The sequence below is a fragment of the Heteronotia binoei genome, chromosome 21, assembly GCF_032191835.1.
Source record: "Heteronotia binoei isolate CCM8104 ecotype False Entrance Well chromosome 21, APGP_CSIRO_Hbin_v1, whole genome shotgun sequence".
Taxonomy (NCBI): Eukaryota; Metazoa; Chordata; class Lepidosauria; order Squamata; family Gekkonidae; genus Heteronotia; species Heteronotia binoei.
Window position 1 is genome coordinate 25857008 of NC_083243.1, and position 13503 is coordinate 25870510.

At 42.5% G+C, this 13503-nt stretch overlaps 1 protein-coding gene across 8 annotated transcripts in view; it reads right to left on the reverse strand.

Moving 5' to 3' along the window:
• KLC1 (kinesin light chain 1) overlaps nucleotides 1-13503 on the reverse strand; it is a 79834-nt gene that overhangs the window by 12530 nt on the left and 53801 nt on the right. For 2 of the 8 annotated variants that reach the window (XM_060263125.1, XM_060263128.1), the window contains exons 8-13: nucleotides 13277-13450; nucleotides 12127-12226; nucleotides 10201-10250; nucleotides 10002-10069; nucleotides 7076-7184; nucleotides 5295-5429 (exon numbers count right to left, since the gene is read on the reverse strand). In XM_060263125.1, the coding sequence (XP_060119108.1) occupies nucleotides 5295-5429; nucleotides 7076-7184; nucleotides 10002-10069; nucleotides 10201-10250; nucleotides 12127-12226; nucleotides 13277-13450 (636 nt within the window). Of the gene's footprint in view, nucleotides 1-293; nucleotides 1009-5267; nucleotides 5430-7075; nucleotides 7185-10001; nucleotides 10070-10200; nucleotides 10251-12126; nucleotides 12227-13276; nucleotides 13451-13503 lie in introns of those variants that run through there. The other 6 variants (XM_060263123.1, XM_060263127.1, XM_060263130.1 and 3 more) reach the window with 5 other exon arrangements.

Sequence of the window (13503 nt, forward strand, 5' to 3'; positions counted from 1 at the left end):
AGAACAGCAAAACCGCCATGTTTCCCACAGATTTAATGATGGAACAAACATGATGGGTGTGATGGAGGGTCAATACAGGCTGTGACTGGACCACGAATAAGTAAATAAAATTCACAAATCGGCCAATGGTGAGAATCTACAATACCAGATTTGCGTGGCAGAGACCTACATACCTCGATTTTGGAAGGGGGGGGGGAATCCACAGATACTTAACTACAAGCCTATTTCTAGAAATCCTACGTAGCTACTGTAGAAAATGGGAGAAAGCAGCACTCAGTAGACAGAGACAGACATCAGTTGGAGTGAGTTTATTAGAAGTTAGAAAGACAAATACACAAAGTCACCAAGATTAGTAGAGAAAAGCATAACTGTTGAAGTTCCACACCAAGACTAAACAGTGCTGCTACTTTAGTGTAAGCAATAAGCACAAGACACCCAGAGTTCCGTATTGATGTTAAACCATGTTATAAGGTCTCTAAATACACTTTAAAGCACTGTGAGCACATGCCTTACTTTTATTTTTTTATAAATAATTATTATTTCTTAATAAACAGTTTGTTCTTGTAAAGGTCACCATCATGCTATTTTTAAGAATACCTTGTAGGATACTTTTTTTTTTTTTTAACTACCTTTCATCAGAGAGAAAACAGCTACTTATGAACTTCATTCTTAAATCCGTCAACTCTCCTCTGCTGTACACAGCAAATGGTTATTAACACCACATTTTGTAAGACTAGGTAACAGTATCTGGCAAAGCTACACGTGTACAAGAAAGAAAGAGGAATCCCCCCCACTCACACACACACACCCCGGTCCCACCAAAAAAGACACCAGCACTGAAGGAGTGGCCATTTTGTTTTGTTTCAAAACAAGAAGTGTAGCTCTGACAAGAATCTTAAAGGGTTGCTAAATACACAGCAGTCAGCAGTGGAGAGAAGTTAGAGCTTGAAGATGGTGCACGCCCGGCCATGCAGAAGACAGGGTAAGAATCAGAAAAGGCATCTAGGCCTGTCGGACAGAAATGGAGAGAAAGAGAGAGAGAAAACCTGAATCAAACTGTTGGGGGGGGGAGGGGAGAGAGACGGTCAACGGTTTTCAGTTCTGGGAATTAACAGTATTTCTAGGTCATACAATATAATGGGGGGTCTCTGCTTTTTTTTCTCTGAAGTCTGCAAGAGTAATTCCTCTGACATTCATAATACAATTGACAACCAATGAGACCATAAAAATCATACATCTGCTGGCAGAAATCTTGATTTTTGATCTAGCCTTAATATTGCAGAGCTGTTGCGGGTGCTTGGGGGGGGGGGGAGTCTCTTCTTTTAATAAGATTGGTTTTTTAAAATGATGCCTGTACATAAAACAGGGAAGTAAAATAAATTTTGACTTAAAAGGATGGCACACGATGAGTGAGTTTTCAACTAAACAAACAAACAAAAAGTGCACAAGCCACAATAAAGTGATAAGAAAAAGAACCGGAACAGGGTGTGTTGTTTTATCTTCCGTGAAAAGCGCTAAGTAGTAAGAAGAAGAGCCATGGCTCAGGGACAGAGCCTCTGCCTGGCATGCTGCAACAGGTCCCTTGTTCAAGCCCTGGCATCTTCAGTCAAAGAATCTTTGCCTGGGACCCTGGAGAGCTGCAGCCAATCCGAGTATACAGTACTGGCCTTGATGGACCAAAGGTCCAATTCAGTATAAGGTAGCTTCATGTGAGATGGGTCCCTGAAAAATTTCCACCAACCAGCTTATTTTATTGCTATCATTTCATTTGAGCAATGAGTTTCTAACTGTATTCCATTAAACCCTGGCCTTACTCAGCAGCTCATCAGGAATTCCTTAATGTCAAGATCACCTTCCTTGGAGGTTTTTAAACAGAGGCTAGATGGCCATCTGACAGCAATGCAGATCCTGTGAATTTAGGGGGAGGTGTATGTGAATTTCCTGCATTGTGCAGGGGGTTGGACTAGATGACCCTGGAAGTCCCTTCCAACTCTATGATTCTATGACTGACTGAGAACAAGCTTCCCTGAAAGACAATCTGCATACCACTACAAACATCTCCCTGAAACATATAGATAACAGTTGAGCATAGAGTGTATTCACAATGGGCACCAACAGGCCTAGCTAGTGTGCCGTACTAATTGAGCATACACCCCAGAACATGCACCAAAGTCCTCCACAGATGTTGCACCACAGATGTTGCACAGTAGGCACCTAGAGATTCTTCAGGGGAGAACAGGTTGTGGAAAAGCTTTGTTGGGAAGAGAAAAACTTTGAAAGCCGCTGCATGTTAAGGATGTTATAAGTCATGCTGAGATGAGCTCAGACATCCACAAAGCAGAGTAAAGAACTGTTATCCATAGCCAGGATAACAGAAGCCTGCTGCCCGCTGCTAAGACACTTTAAGTGCACATATCAAGAGGCTCTGTGCAGTAGGTATTGAAGCAATGTTGCAATACCTATAAGCTGAAACACCCTGAATAAAAGGTGATATTAGCTCATTATCTATGTTTGCTTAGAATTCTATCAGAAATAGTCTGAGATCAGTGGTTGACGCAACAGTGAACCTTGCAGGAAAAAGCAGGCTTTTCTAAGAACGCAGGCTCACTGACTAGTTTGAGTCCGAATCAACAAGAGTTTGATTTATTAATTAAAACATTTATACCCAGCCTTTCCTCTTAACTCAGTTTTGCAGTGACAGAGGCACCCAAGACATGAGTCCTAAACTAAACTAATTCCTTTGGGTCAACCTAGAAACGGCTACAGGAGCCTAGCCAGACAGTGGAGGATATAATCCCACCCTGTAAAGTTAGGTGCGCTGGCCCAACCTCTGGGACTGTTAAATGTTGAGCTCCAATACAATATCTGCGTATCATTTATGCATGCACACCATAGTGTGCACAAGGCCCTATGCACAGGGCAAGCCCTGCCACTAGGCAAACGAGGCGATTGCCTAGGGCACTGGCCTTCTGGGGGTGCCGAACTGGGCGCCCCCCCATGTGACTCAGTAATGTTATCAGTGCAGGGGAGGGGCACCACAAGTTAGCCTTGCCTAGGGTGCCAGGCAGCAGTGGGCCAGCCCTTCCTACACAAACATTTTCTCTACTGGGCCCAGAAGCAGAACATGTGTGCCCTAGGTACGATCATCTTTGCTGTTTGTTACACATTATGGACAGCCATCTTTATGTATTTTCCTCTTTCACATTTTCAGCGTTCTACTCCAATTATGATCAAATTCTGACTGTGAAAAAATGAGGCAGGAGGACACTTCATCTTTGGAAACTCACTTCAGTCACTGGAATGGAAGGGGGAATTGTAGTCAACAGCATCTGAAAGCTAACTGAAAACTGAGTCAAATTCTTGTGGGAAGGCATTTCTGCTGCCACCACATAAAAAAAAATACAATAAATATTGGATCTTAGATTCCATGGAAAATCTCCACTAACAGGAAGTACTTCCTCATTTCTCACTGCTTGCTCCAGACCAAAATTAATCCTGAAATGCTACTCCTGAGGAACCCAGGAACAGCATGAGCTCCATGGAGGAAAAGTGGGTTTCAAATATGATATGCAAATACATTTCTACTTAATACCAAGGAGTAGATTGCTATTATGGTGAAGAAAAGAACAGAGTGAATATCTACGTAATTAGCAAAGAAAGGCAACATGAAATTGGCGGCGGGGGGGGGGGGGGGGGGGGGAACGGAAAGGCAAAATCAACCGCAAATCAGAACACGAACATAAAAATGTTCCGTAAAGAAATTGGATGAGAACCCAAAGTCACTTAGAAATAAAAACATACCAGTGCCACATCCTTCTGAAAGTGGACGATTCTACTCTAGAAAAAGATTTTTTTAAAATTTGAATATTTTTGGTAAGAGTCACCGACCTAGAAATACTGTTTAGTCATTTCCTTGAGTGCCTGTTATCAATCCCAAACCTGCATGCTTTTAAAATTAAAAGGGATTTTTTTTTAAAAGGTTTTTTCTCAAACTTGGGAAACGTGAAGGCATGCCAAGTGTAGAAGAAAATGAGGGAAGAGTACAGTACACAGTTCTATGTGGACAACTGAAGGGGCTAATTAAGGTGGCGATATTTTTGCATTATATGCTGATTGACTGTCTTAGCACTGCTAACACCAGAACTGTTCTGATACAGAAACATATCCTGTATCAAAAGAGCAAGAGAAAAAATAATAAAGCGGTTTAGAGCACCTATTGGGATCTCCTTAACAGATCCAGCAAGCGTCAACAGAACTTGTAATGACAGAGGTTTCCAAAGTGAATCAATAGCCAGGACGTTTGAAAGCAAGAGAACTTCGAAAACCCTATAACTACTGCAGTCTAAACATATCTATAAAGCTGAAGTAATGCAGAGGCAGGCAAGGTGATCCTGGACAGCTAAAAACATGTAGCTATAACCCAGTTTAAGAGAAAACTATCCTAGTATCACTGAAAGCTTTAACTGACTTTACTTGTAAGACCACAAATAAGCAGAAGAAAGTCAGCTGCATGTTAATGCAATGACAGCAGTCTAAAGGAAGAGCGTGTTGTTATTGCCACTCACATGACACATCTTTTACATTTAAAGCAATGAGAACTAGACACCACAAGGTAGAAATTGAGGATTTGGCAGGCCTCCCTGGGTAACGGGGAATTGATGCTTATCATGTACACACTGGTGAATGTTGTTTTTGCTCTACCACAATGTCATGAAACAGCAAGAGCATTGCACACAATCGCCAAATTTGGCAACACCATTCATGACACCTGGGAAATAAGCCAAGGTGACAGTACAGGTGTGGTGGTTATTGACCCTCTTGCCCAGAAGCATTCTCCTTAACAAGAAATATTGGGCTACCCTTCCATACCAGTTCTGTTCTATTTCCAGCGGCTCTTGCCATTATGCCAGTGTAAAAGGAAACCTTTTGAAACATTGGGGCGGGGGGGGGGGGGAGGGAGTAAACAAGTAAAGCAATTGCAGTCCTTGTGCTACAACCAGCAAACATACCACTATCGAGGATTAGGTCCTAGACATTAACCAGGACATTCAATCAGCATTCTAGCACCAAAGTTTTAATTCCTAGGTAAGTTTTTCCTCTGTTGGAAAAGGAGTTACTCAATCGTAAGGAAATTACAAGGAAGATCTTGTTTCTTTTGCTCAAATCTGGGTAAGTATATGAACCTAAACACATGACAGAATCACAACCTAACTGCCAGGTTGGTATATCAGCCTAGATTATTTTCTTACACTGTGTACTGTACTTACCCCATTCCATTCTACGCTCATACTCACTTCCTCTCCTCCGTCAGGGCCGCTCTCATACTTTACCACGTCGACATTGAGGCTCTCGCGGCTTCGCCTTCTCTCTATACTTTCTGGGTCATTCAGCACTTCAGCAACTCTCTGTTTGTGAACATTGTCAAGACCCTGTGAGCCAGGGAAATGGACATTTTACTTTACTTTGAATCCAGGCAAATAACAGAGATTTTTACTTCACTCATTGAACACTACAGAACTGCACAATATGTTGCATCAACTTGCAAGAAAGGCACATAATGCAGTATACAACAAAACAGTATGCAGAATGCAATTACAAAAAGCAAGTGTAATCCAGGGACAAATTCAGACCAAGAGGTAACGTTGTAGTCAACTTAAAACTCCAAAAAGCCTCTTCTCTCAATAAAATCTTATGTACTTTTTTTTAATCAGAGGAATCGCCCTTTTCATATCTAAATAACCCAAAGTACCTTAAATCTACACCAGGGGTGGCCAAACTTGCTTAACACAAGAGCCACGTAAAATAAATGTCAGATGTTTGAGAACCACAAGATATGAACATCAGATATTTGAGAGTTACAAGAGGCAGGCAGGCAAATAGCTGGAAGAGAGGTAAAAAGAAAGCAACTTTAAATGCATTCTCCAAGCCACTGGCTGGTTTGGCTTGGAGAAGTGATTGAAAGAGACAAATGCCTTCTTCCAAGCCAGCCGACAGGGCAGTAGGGGCTTCAAGAGCCACACAATATGTGTAAAAGAGCCACAGTTTGGCCACCCCGATCTATACCATGGTTGTGTTCACCAACATGTGAAATGTTTGTGTATAAATGACTTCGGGATGCATTCTTGGATTGTGTCTTTAAGATGTGGTTAGCGAGTGTCACACACCGGGTGTTATTAATTAAGATTATTAAGTGCATCATGCTAAGCGAGAAGGACCATTCGTATGTTAATGAGTAAGGTTGTCAAAACTTTGCAACATGACGTTGTTCCTTAACTTCTGATTTTTTTTAAGCCTGTATTCACTATTGGTAAGTGATGCTATGTCATTTCCATCACTGCTGCTCAAGTTTCTGATTATGATTATAACACTGTGTTATGTTTTCCCAGCATAACATTATGCTGAAAATTTGTTATAATCTTACTGTTCCAACATGGGTAAAACAAGGATGAAATGGGCCCTTTAAGCTAGCTGCATGTTCACACGTGGTGAAAGGAAGCTGAACTATGAACATATGAAGCTGTCTTATACTGAATCAGACCCTCTGTCCATCAAAGTCAGTATTGTCTACTCAGGCTGGCAGCGGCTCTCCAGAGTCTCAAGCTGAGGTTTTTCACACCTACTTGCCTGGACCCTTTTTAGTTGGAGATGTCGGGGATTGAACCTGGGACCTCCTGCTTACCAAGCAGATGCTCTACCACTGAGCCACCGTCCCTCCCCAACAGGCTTTCCTGTTGTCCCAAGGGGAAGATTCACCTGTCAATCAGGATGTCCTCTTCCTCTGACTGAAAAGAAACTATCACACGAAGAACATTACTTCTGCATTGGGCCTATGTGGATCCCTACCAAGAGGTTTGCACTGGGTGAACAAGGATGTAGCAGCTGGCAATGCCTGTCTTCATACCAGCAGCCTGGGGTTGGCTTTTTAATTTTTTTCAAAATGATTGTATAAAGTAAGAGTACCTGTTGAAGCAGATGCTAATTCTTTGTAACAGCACACCCCCCCCCCCCCCACCGGGCAGAAATTGGAAGCAGGACAAATCACAAACAATTTTAATGAAAGCGATTTGACTCTTGCCTGTTTGCGGGACCTCATTGCTGCTTCTTCTAATGTTTCAGCTGCCTCGAACTTGCCTTGGCGTCTGTAAAGTGCTCCAAGATTCTTTAAGGTAGTTGTGACTGTCGGACTATTAAAAAAAATAAGCACTGTGATTAATTTCGGACAGCAGAAACCCAAACTTGAAAATAATAAATGTTTCAGAACATAATATAAGAGAAAGGCTGGATCTAGCCAATGGCTGACCTAGTCCAACACTGTGCCACACAGTGGCCAAAACCCAGATGCCATCAGGAGGTCTACTGAGGCCAACTCTAGAAGCCCTCCCACTGTTGCCCCCCAAGCACCAAGAATACAGAGCATCACTGCCCCAGACATAGCATTCCATCACAACCACTGATGGACCTCTGCTCCATGTTTTATCCATTTCCCTCTTGAAGCTGTCTATGTTTGTAGCTGCTACCACTTCCTTACTGGAGTCTGAGTCTCTCTTGCAAACAGTGCGATGCGTTTCAGTTTGGGCTGGCTGATGGTGGCCAGTTTTAAGCAGTTTTCACTTGATAATTCATGAGCTGGATCCTGCCGTTCCTTCCTGCTGTTGCCAGTGTGCTCGGCAGCACAAGAAGCCTTCCATTGTGGCATCAGTGGAAGAGTCTTTGAGCCAAAGTATTAGGCCTACGCCAGCAGAAAGAATGGCAGCCCTTACCTCGATGTGTATTATTTAGCATCATTTTAAAATAGAACGTTTCAGGGTTTTTTTTTTTAAAGTATAAAGGTTCAAAGTTACAACATCCTCAATGTTTTAATTAAACCTCTTGAGAAACTAATGGCCTCATTTTAAACCCAGAGCTAACATTACAAAAGACTCTTATTTATGGCACTTCACACCTAATGGCATCAATCTGCTTTATATTACCCTTCATTGTTGTTTCAGCCCAGTTAACACTAACAAACACGGACTCCAACTTGGGATTCTTTTCATCTGCTAAAAAACATTTCCATTACTCTGCATACTAAGTCACTGCCCACTTTCTCTATATTTAGGGCTGCTTGCCATCCCATACTATTGTCTGATGAAGTGTGCTTAGAGCACACGAAAGCTTACATTCTGAATAAAACTTTGTTAGTCTTAAAGGTGAAACTTGACTCCTACTTTGTTCTACACGGCTGCCCACTTGGATCTATCATATGGTTGGTTTTGTTTTTTTGAGAAGCCATGTTGGATCAGGCCAATGGCCCATCCAGTCCAACACTTTGTGTCACACAGAGGCCAAAAAAAAACAGGCGCCATCAGGAGATCCATCAGTGGGGCCAGGACACTAGGAGCCCTCCCACTGTGCCCCCCCCCCCCGGAAGCACCAGGAATACAGAGCATCACTTGCCTCAGGCAGAGAATTCGATCTATACCCTGTGGCTAATAGCCATTGACGGACCTCTGCTCCATATGTTTATCTAATCCTCTCTTGAAGCCATCTATGCTTATAACTGCCACCACTTCCTGCGGCAGTGAATTCCATGTGCTAATCACCCTTTGGGTGAAGAAGTACTTCCTTTTATCTGTTCTAACCCGACTACTCAGCAATTTCATGGAATGCCCCATGAATTCTTGTACTGTGGGAAATGGAGAAAAGTACTTCTTTCTCTACCTTCTCTATCCCTTGTTCAGTTTTTAGCATGCAGTGGAGAGAAGAGTCTCTGGTACATCAAACAGCAGCAGAATGTCCCAGATTTAGTGAACTATATTAAAAACGGTTTTTCTAATCAGGACTGTCAGAGCCCACTGTCTGACTCACTCATGGGAATATCAAAACTGTATTACTTCCCGATAGGCTAATATCCTGAATGTTCCAATATGATTAAATGGTAATTCTGAAATCTCAGAGAATGCAAGGGAAAGCTATCTTTTTCAAGTCTGTGACTATCTTAAACGTCCAGGGCTACTGCAGTAAGAAGATTTCTTCACAGCCTTTAAGGGAAAAAAGCATGTCAACTAAATAGAACATGCTCGGTGCAGGAAACATCAAAGAGCCTGGTTCAATTTTAAGTACACTTTCAAAAAGGGATCTATTTACACAGCTACTTGTACCAGGTGAACACATATCCTGCTTACATTTATAGCTCCTAATCCAACAAGTAACAGCAATGTGGAAGTTTGTTTAAACACAATCTCCTTAGCTGGATTGGAACTTGATATTTATATCATTCTATTTTACAATTATATTTATATCATGCTATTTTACAACCCCTTTCCCCCCTTCAGTCATCATCTAGGGGCTTTCTGCAGATGCCTGGCCCCAGGATGACACAGCTGTCACCAAGGGGAAAGACCTTCTCAGCTGTGGCCCCCTACTTTGTGGAACGCACTTTCAGATGACGAAGAAAAGAAGAGACTGGATTTATACCCTGCCCTTCACTACCCGAAGGAGTCTCAGAGTGATTTACAATCTCCTTTTCCTCCCCCCTGCCATAACAGATACCCTGTGATGTAGGTGGGGCTGAGAGAGCTCTGACTGAGAACTGCTCTTCAGCAGAATAGCTCTGAGAGAACTTGTGGCTGACCCAAGGTCACATCAGCAGCTGCAAGTGGAGCGGGGAATCAAACCCGGTTCTCCCAGATAAGAGTCCGCGCACTTTAACCACTACACCAATCTGGTTCTTATGACACCCAAGCCTTGTCAGCCTTGCTTACTTCCTGCAGGGTATGCAAAGCTGAATTAGTTAGGTTGGTCTTTAGAGGGTAACCACATGTTCAAACTGTTTTAAAAGTGGTATGGTAACAGCCACATATTTTAATGTTAATATTTTATATTTTGTTATTTGTTTTTATGGGGTTTTTTTACCTTATTGGTTTAAATGTTGTCAGTTGTTACGATACTCTTCAGATGAGTGGCAACCAAAAAGAAATCTAATAAATAAATATTTAAATGCTTTCAGACACTATACCTACCTATCAACTTTGCATGCTTTGTACCAGCCTCCATATTCACCAAATGTAGTGCCATCTTTCTGCTTTCCCTAAATTGAGAAAAGGGGACATTAAAGCTTATCTTTAGTGCTAAAAGCCCGTCTGGGAAAGGGTGGGATATAAGTGAACCAAATAAATAAATAAACCAGAAGGAATTTTTTTGCTCCAGATTGCCTCTTACTTTGCATTCTTCTCGTTCTTCAGCATGCATCCAGATGGGTTTGTTTTCATCTGCATAAAAACATGACATTGAACACTATGTGAAATATAAAAATTACCACATTTGGCCAGACCAGCAATTTTATTTTTTTCAAATGCCTGAGCGTGCCTGTACAGATCAAAATGCACAGTTCTAGGGGTATCTTGTCTACTCTCAGGTAGCCACTCATATTCCTCTTTCTTGTGGGCAAAGTTCTGACTTTTTGAAACAAGCTGAAAACTCACAACAGAAGCAGACAGTCATGTTATCATATTGGATAAGAACCAGGACATATTAACAAGCAAATGTCTGTTCTGTGCAGACTGCAACACTGGGGAAAAAACCTACCCAAAATTCACAGTTACAAAACTGTTAACATGAAATTTCTAAGTGGCTTTTATGTCAACCAGGCTGCACATATCACGCCCTGACAGAAGCTTAGCTGTCTGCCAGAATATAGTCACAATTTGCTTTTATCTCTGGGAGAGTTTTGACATCTTATACGTGCTACTTGCATAATTAATTCAGCACAATGAAACCACTGCACTCCAATTACTGGCAGTTACAGAGCTCTGAAGTATTCCACTTTCCCTGTCACCCCCCCCCCCCCCATTTTGACCTCCCCAAAAGCTGATGCTGAAGGTTGCAGGATCCATACAGACAAAAGATTGCTTTGGTTGGAAATCTGCAATGAGGTAAGCTACAAATAAGTCAAATCATAATGAAGCCATGCAGCAATTTTGTCTCATTTCTCTTCCTCAGTGCAGGCCCCTGATTCGAGTAGCTGAGAGGGAAAAGGAACATCAGCCTTAGTTGACACATTGACAGACAGTAAGATACGACACAACACTAAGAGCCAGTGCAGTGTAGGACTTAGAATGTCAGACCAGAACCACTGAAATTAAATCAAAAGAGGTTTTGACTAAACATTAGGAAGAACTTCCTGATAGTTAGAGCGATTCCTGAGTAGAACAGGCTTCCTCGGAAGGTGGTGGGCTCTCCTTCTTTGGAGGTTTTCAAACAGAGGCTAGATGGCCATCTGACAGCATTGCTGATTCTGTGAACTTAGGCAGATCATGAGAAGGAAGGCAGGAAGGGTTGCATCACTGTATAGTTCTTGTGACCCTTTCTTACACACCGAGGGAAATGCTGATCACCACTTTGAGGTCAAGCAGCCATTTTTCTCCAGGCCAGTTTTGCCAGGGATTGAAGAGGCAGATGTTTTGCCATCCAACTCCATGATCCTACATGATCTGGGAGTCCCAGGTTCAAATCCTCACTCTGCCAAGGAAGCTCACTTGGTGACCTTGGGCCGGTTACTCTCTCTAAGTCTAACCTATCTTCCAGAGTTGTTCTGAGGGTAAAGTGGAGGGCAAAAGAATTACATAAGCTGGTTTGAGTCCCCACTGGGGGAAAAGGTGGGGTATAAAGAAAGCAGATTAATAAACACAACACTTGCATACTATATTCACAGGGCTTTCTTTGTAGCAGGAACTCCTTTGCATATTAGGCCACACACCCCTGATGTAGCCAATCCTCCTGGAGTTCAAGAACGAAAAGCCAACTGTAAGCATGTTCAGTGGGATGTGGCCTTCCCCCCTTAGCCTTTCCTTTTCCATTACTGAGTCAACATTGTTTTTTAATCTCTCCTCAGTGGCAAAAGTGGTTGGCCATAAAGTTCCCCACAGGGAATTGACAGATGCATATCTTGTAGGGCACATATGAGTGCCCCAGTTCTCCAGAACCTGACCAAATGATTTCCAAATGCATGGAAGTCATTACCTGAGAAATCCTTATGCAAGTTACACTTTGCGGCTCAGTAAGTGTTTTTAAACAGCAATATCTGACTCTATCCTACTTATTAGGGACCTCTCAAAAGTTTTCAGTTGTACAATGCACAATATTTACCATCCACAGAGCCAAATTCCCTTTCGTGGGCACGAGTAAGGATCTCTTTGTATAAAGTTTCTGCTTGTTTAAATTTGCCCTGTTTCAGGTAGCAGGATGCCTGAAAAAGACAACATGAACCTAGTAAGTTTTTTAAAAAAATTTTTTCTCAGTATTCAGATATCTGAAAGATTTATAGTAGGGGTGGCCAAACTGCAGCTCAAGAGTGACACGTGGCTCTTTCACACCTATTGCATGGCTCTCGAAGCCCCCACCACACCGTCAACCGTCTTAGAGAAGGCATTTTCCCCTTTAAATCACTTCTTCAAGCCAAGCCAGCCAGCAGCTTGGAGAATGCATATAAAGTTGTTTTCTTTCCACCTCTCCTCCCCCCCATCTATTTGCCTGCCTTCCTTCTGTCTTGCAGCTTTCAGACATCTAACGTTTATTCTATGTGGCTCTTACATTAAGCAAGTTTGGCCGCCCCTGATCTATAGGTTAAATTGAGCAAAGAAAAACGGATTGGATCCAAAGCCACCTTTCATCTCACAGGAGGGCTATTTTACAATTTGGCGGCAGAGAAAGGGTGGAGCCCATGGGTACCATGGCACCGGCTGACATCCTTCTTGGTGCACACCAAGTGTTTTTAAGGAAAAGGGAGGGGAGCTCTTGCCCTGCAGGGCTTCTGATTTGCCACTGAATATCTGATTGGCAGTGCACATTAAAACAATATTGTTTCAGTACCAGTTGCCACCACAGTGCTTGTTTTATTTTTCACTCTTTTTTCCCAGTGTATTTTTAAATTACTTCTCCTCCCCCCCCCCCTGCACTTGGGCTGCCTGTGTGTGTGCGCGTGGCTCCGCCTCTTGCAGCAGCCACTTTGTGGTCACTCCCACTACCTTGCGTCAGAATTCCAAAGATGCCTAAAGACTTGAAAGGGCTGGGGACCCTCATACTAGAGTGCTGTGCAAGAAAGGTGAAAGTGAAGCCAGTGATTTACTTCCTTTCTTGCTCCAGTACTGCAAAAAGCTCTTCTTCTACTGTTTGTTCAGTAGTATTAGCAGCTGTTCCCCATTCTTTGGCTCTAGCCCCCATATTTGCAGCAAATGAGAGTTATCTACATCAGCCTGCTTCTCATTTTTTTAGGAAAAACCATATGGTGCAAACATACCAAATTGTTCTTTGTTTTTGCTACATTTGGATCATCTGGCCCAAGTTTTGTTTGGTAGATCTCCAGCGCCCGCTGGTAGTAGTATTCCACTTCTTCGTATTTGCCCTGGTTCTGGCATAGCAAGGCCAGATTATTTAGCTGTTTGGCAACATCTGGATGATCTTTTCCTAGAACCTAGAAACAAAAGGCACATATGTTTAACACTTGCCTAACATGCCCTTTTAAAA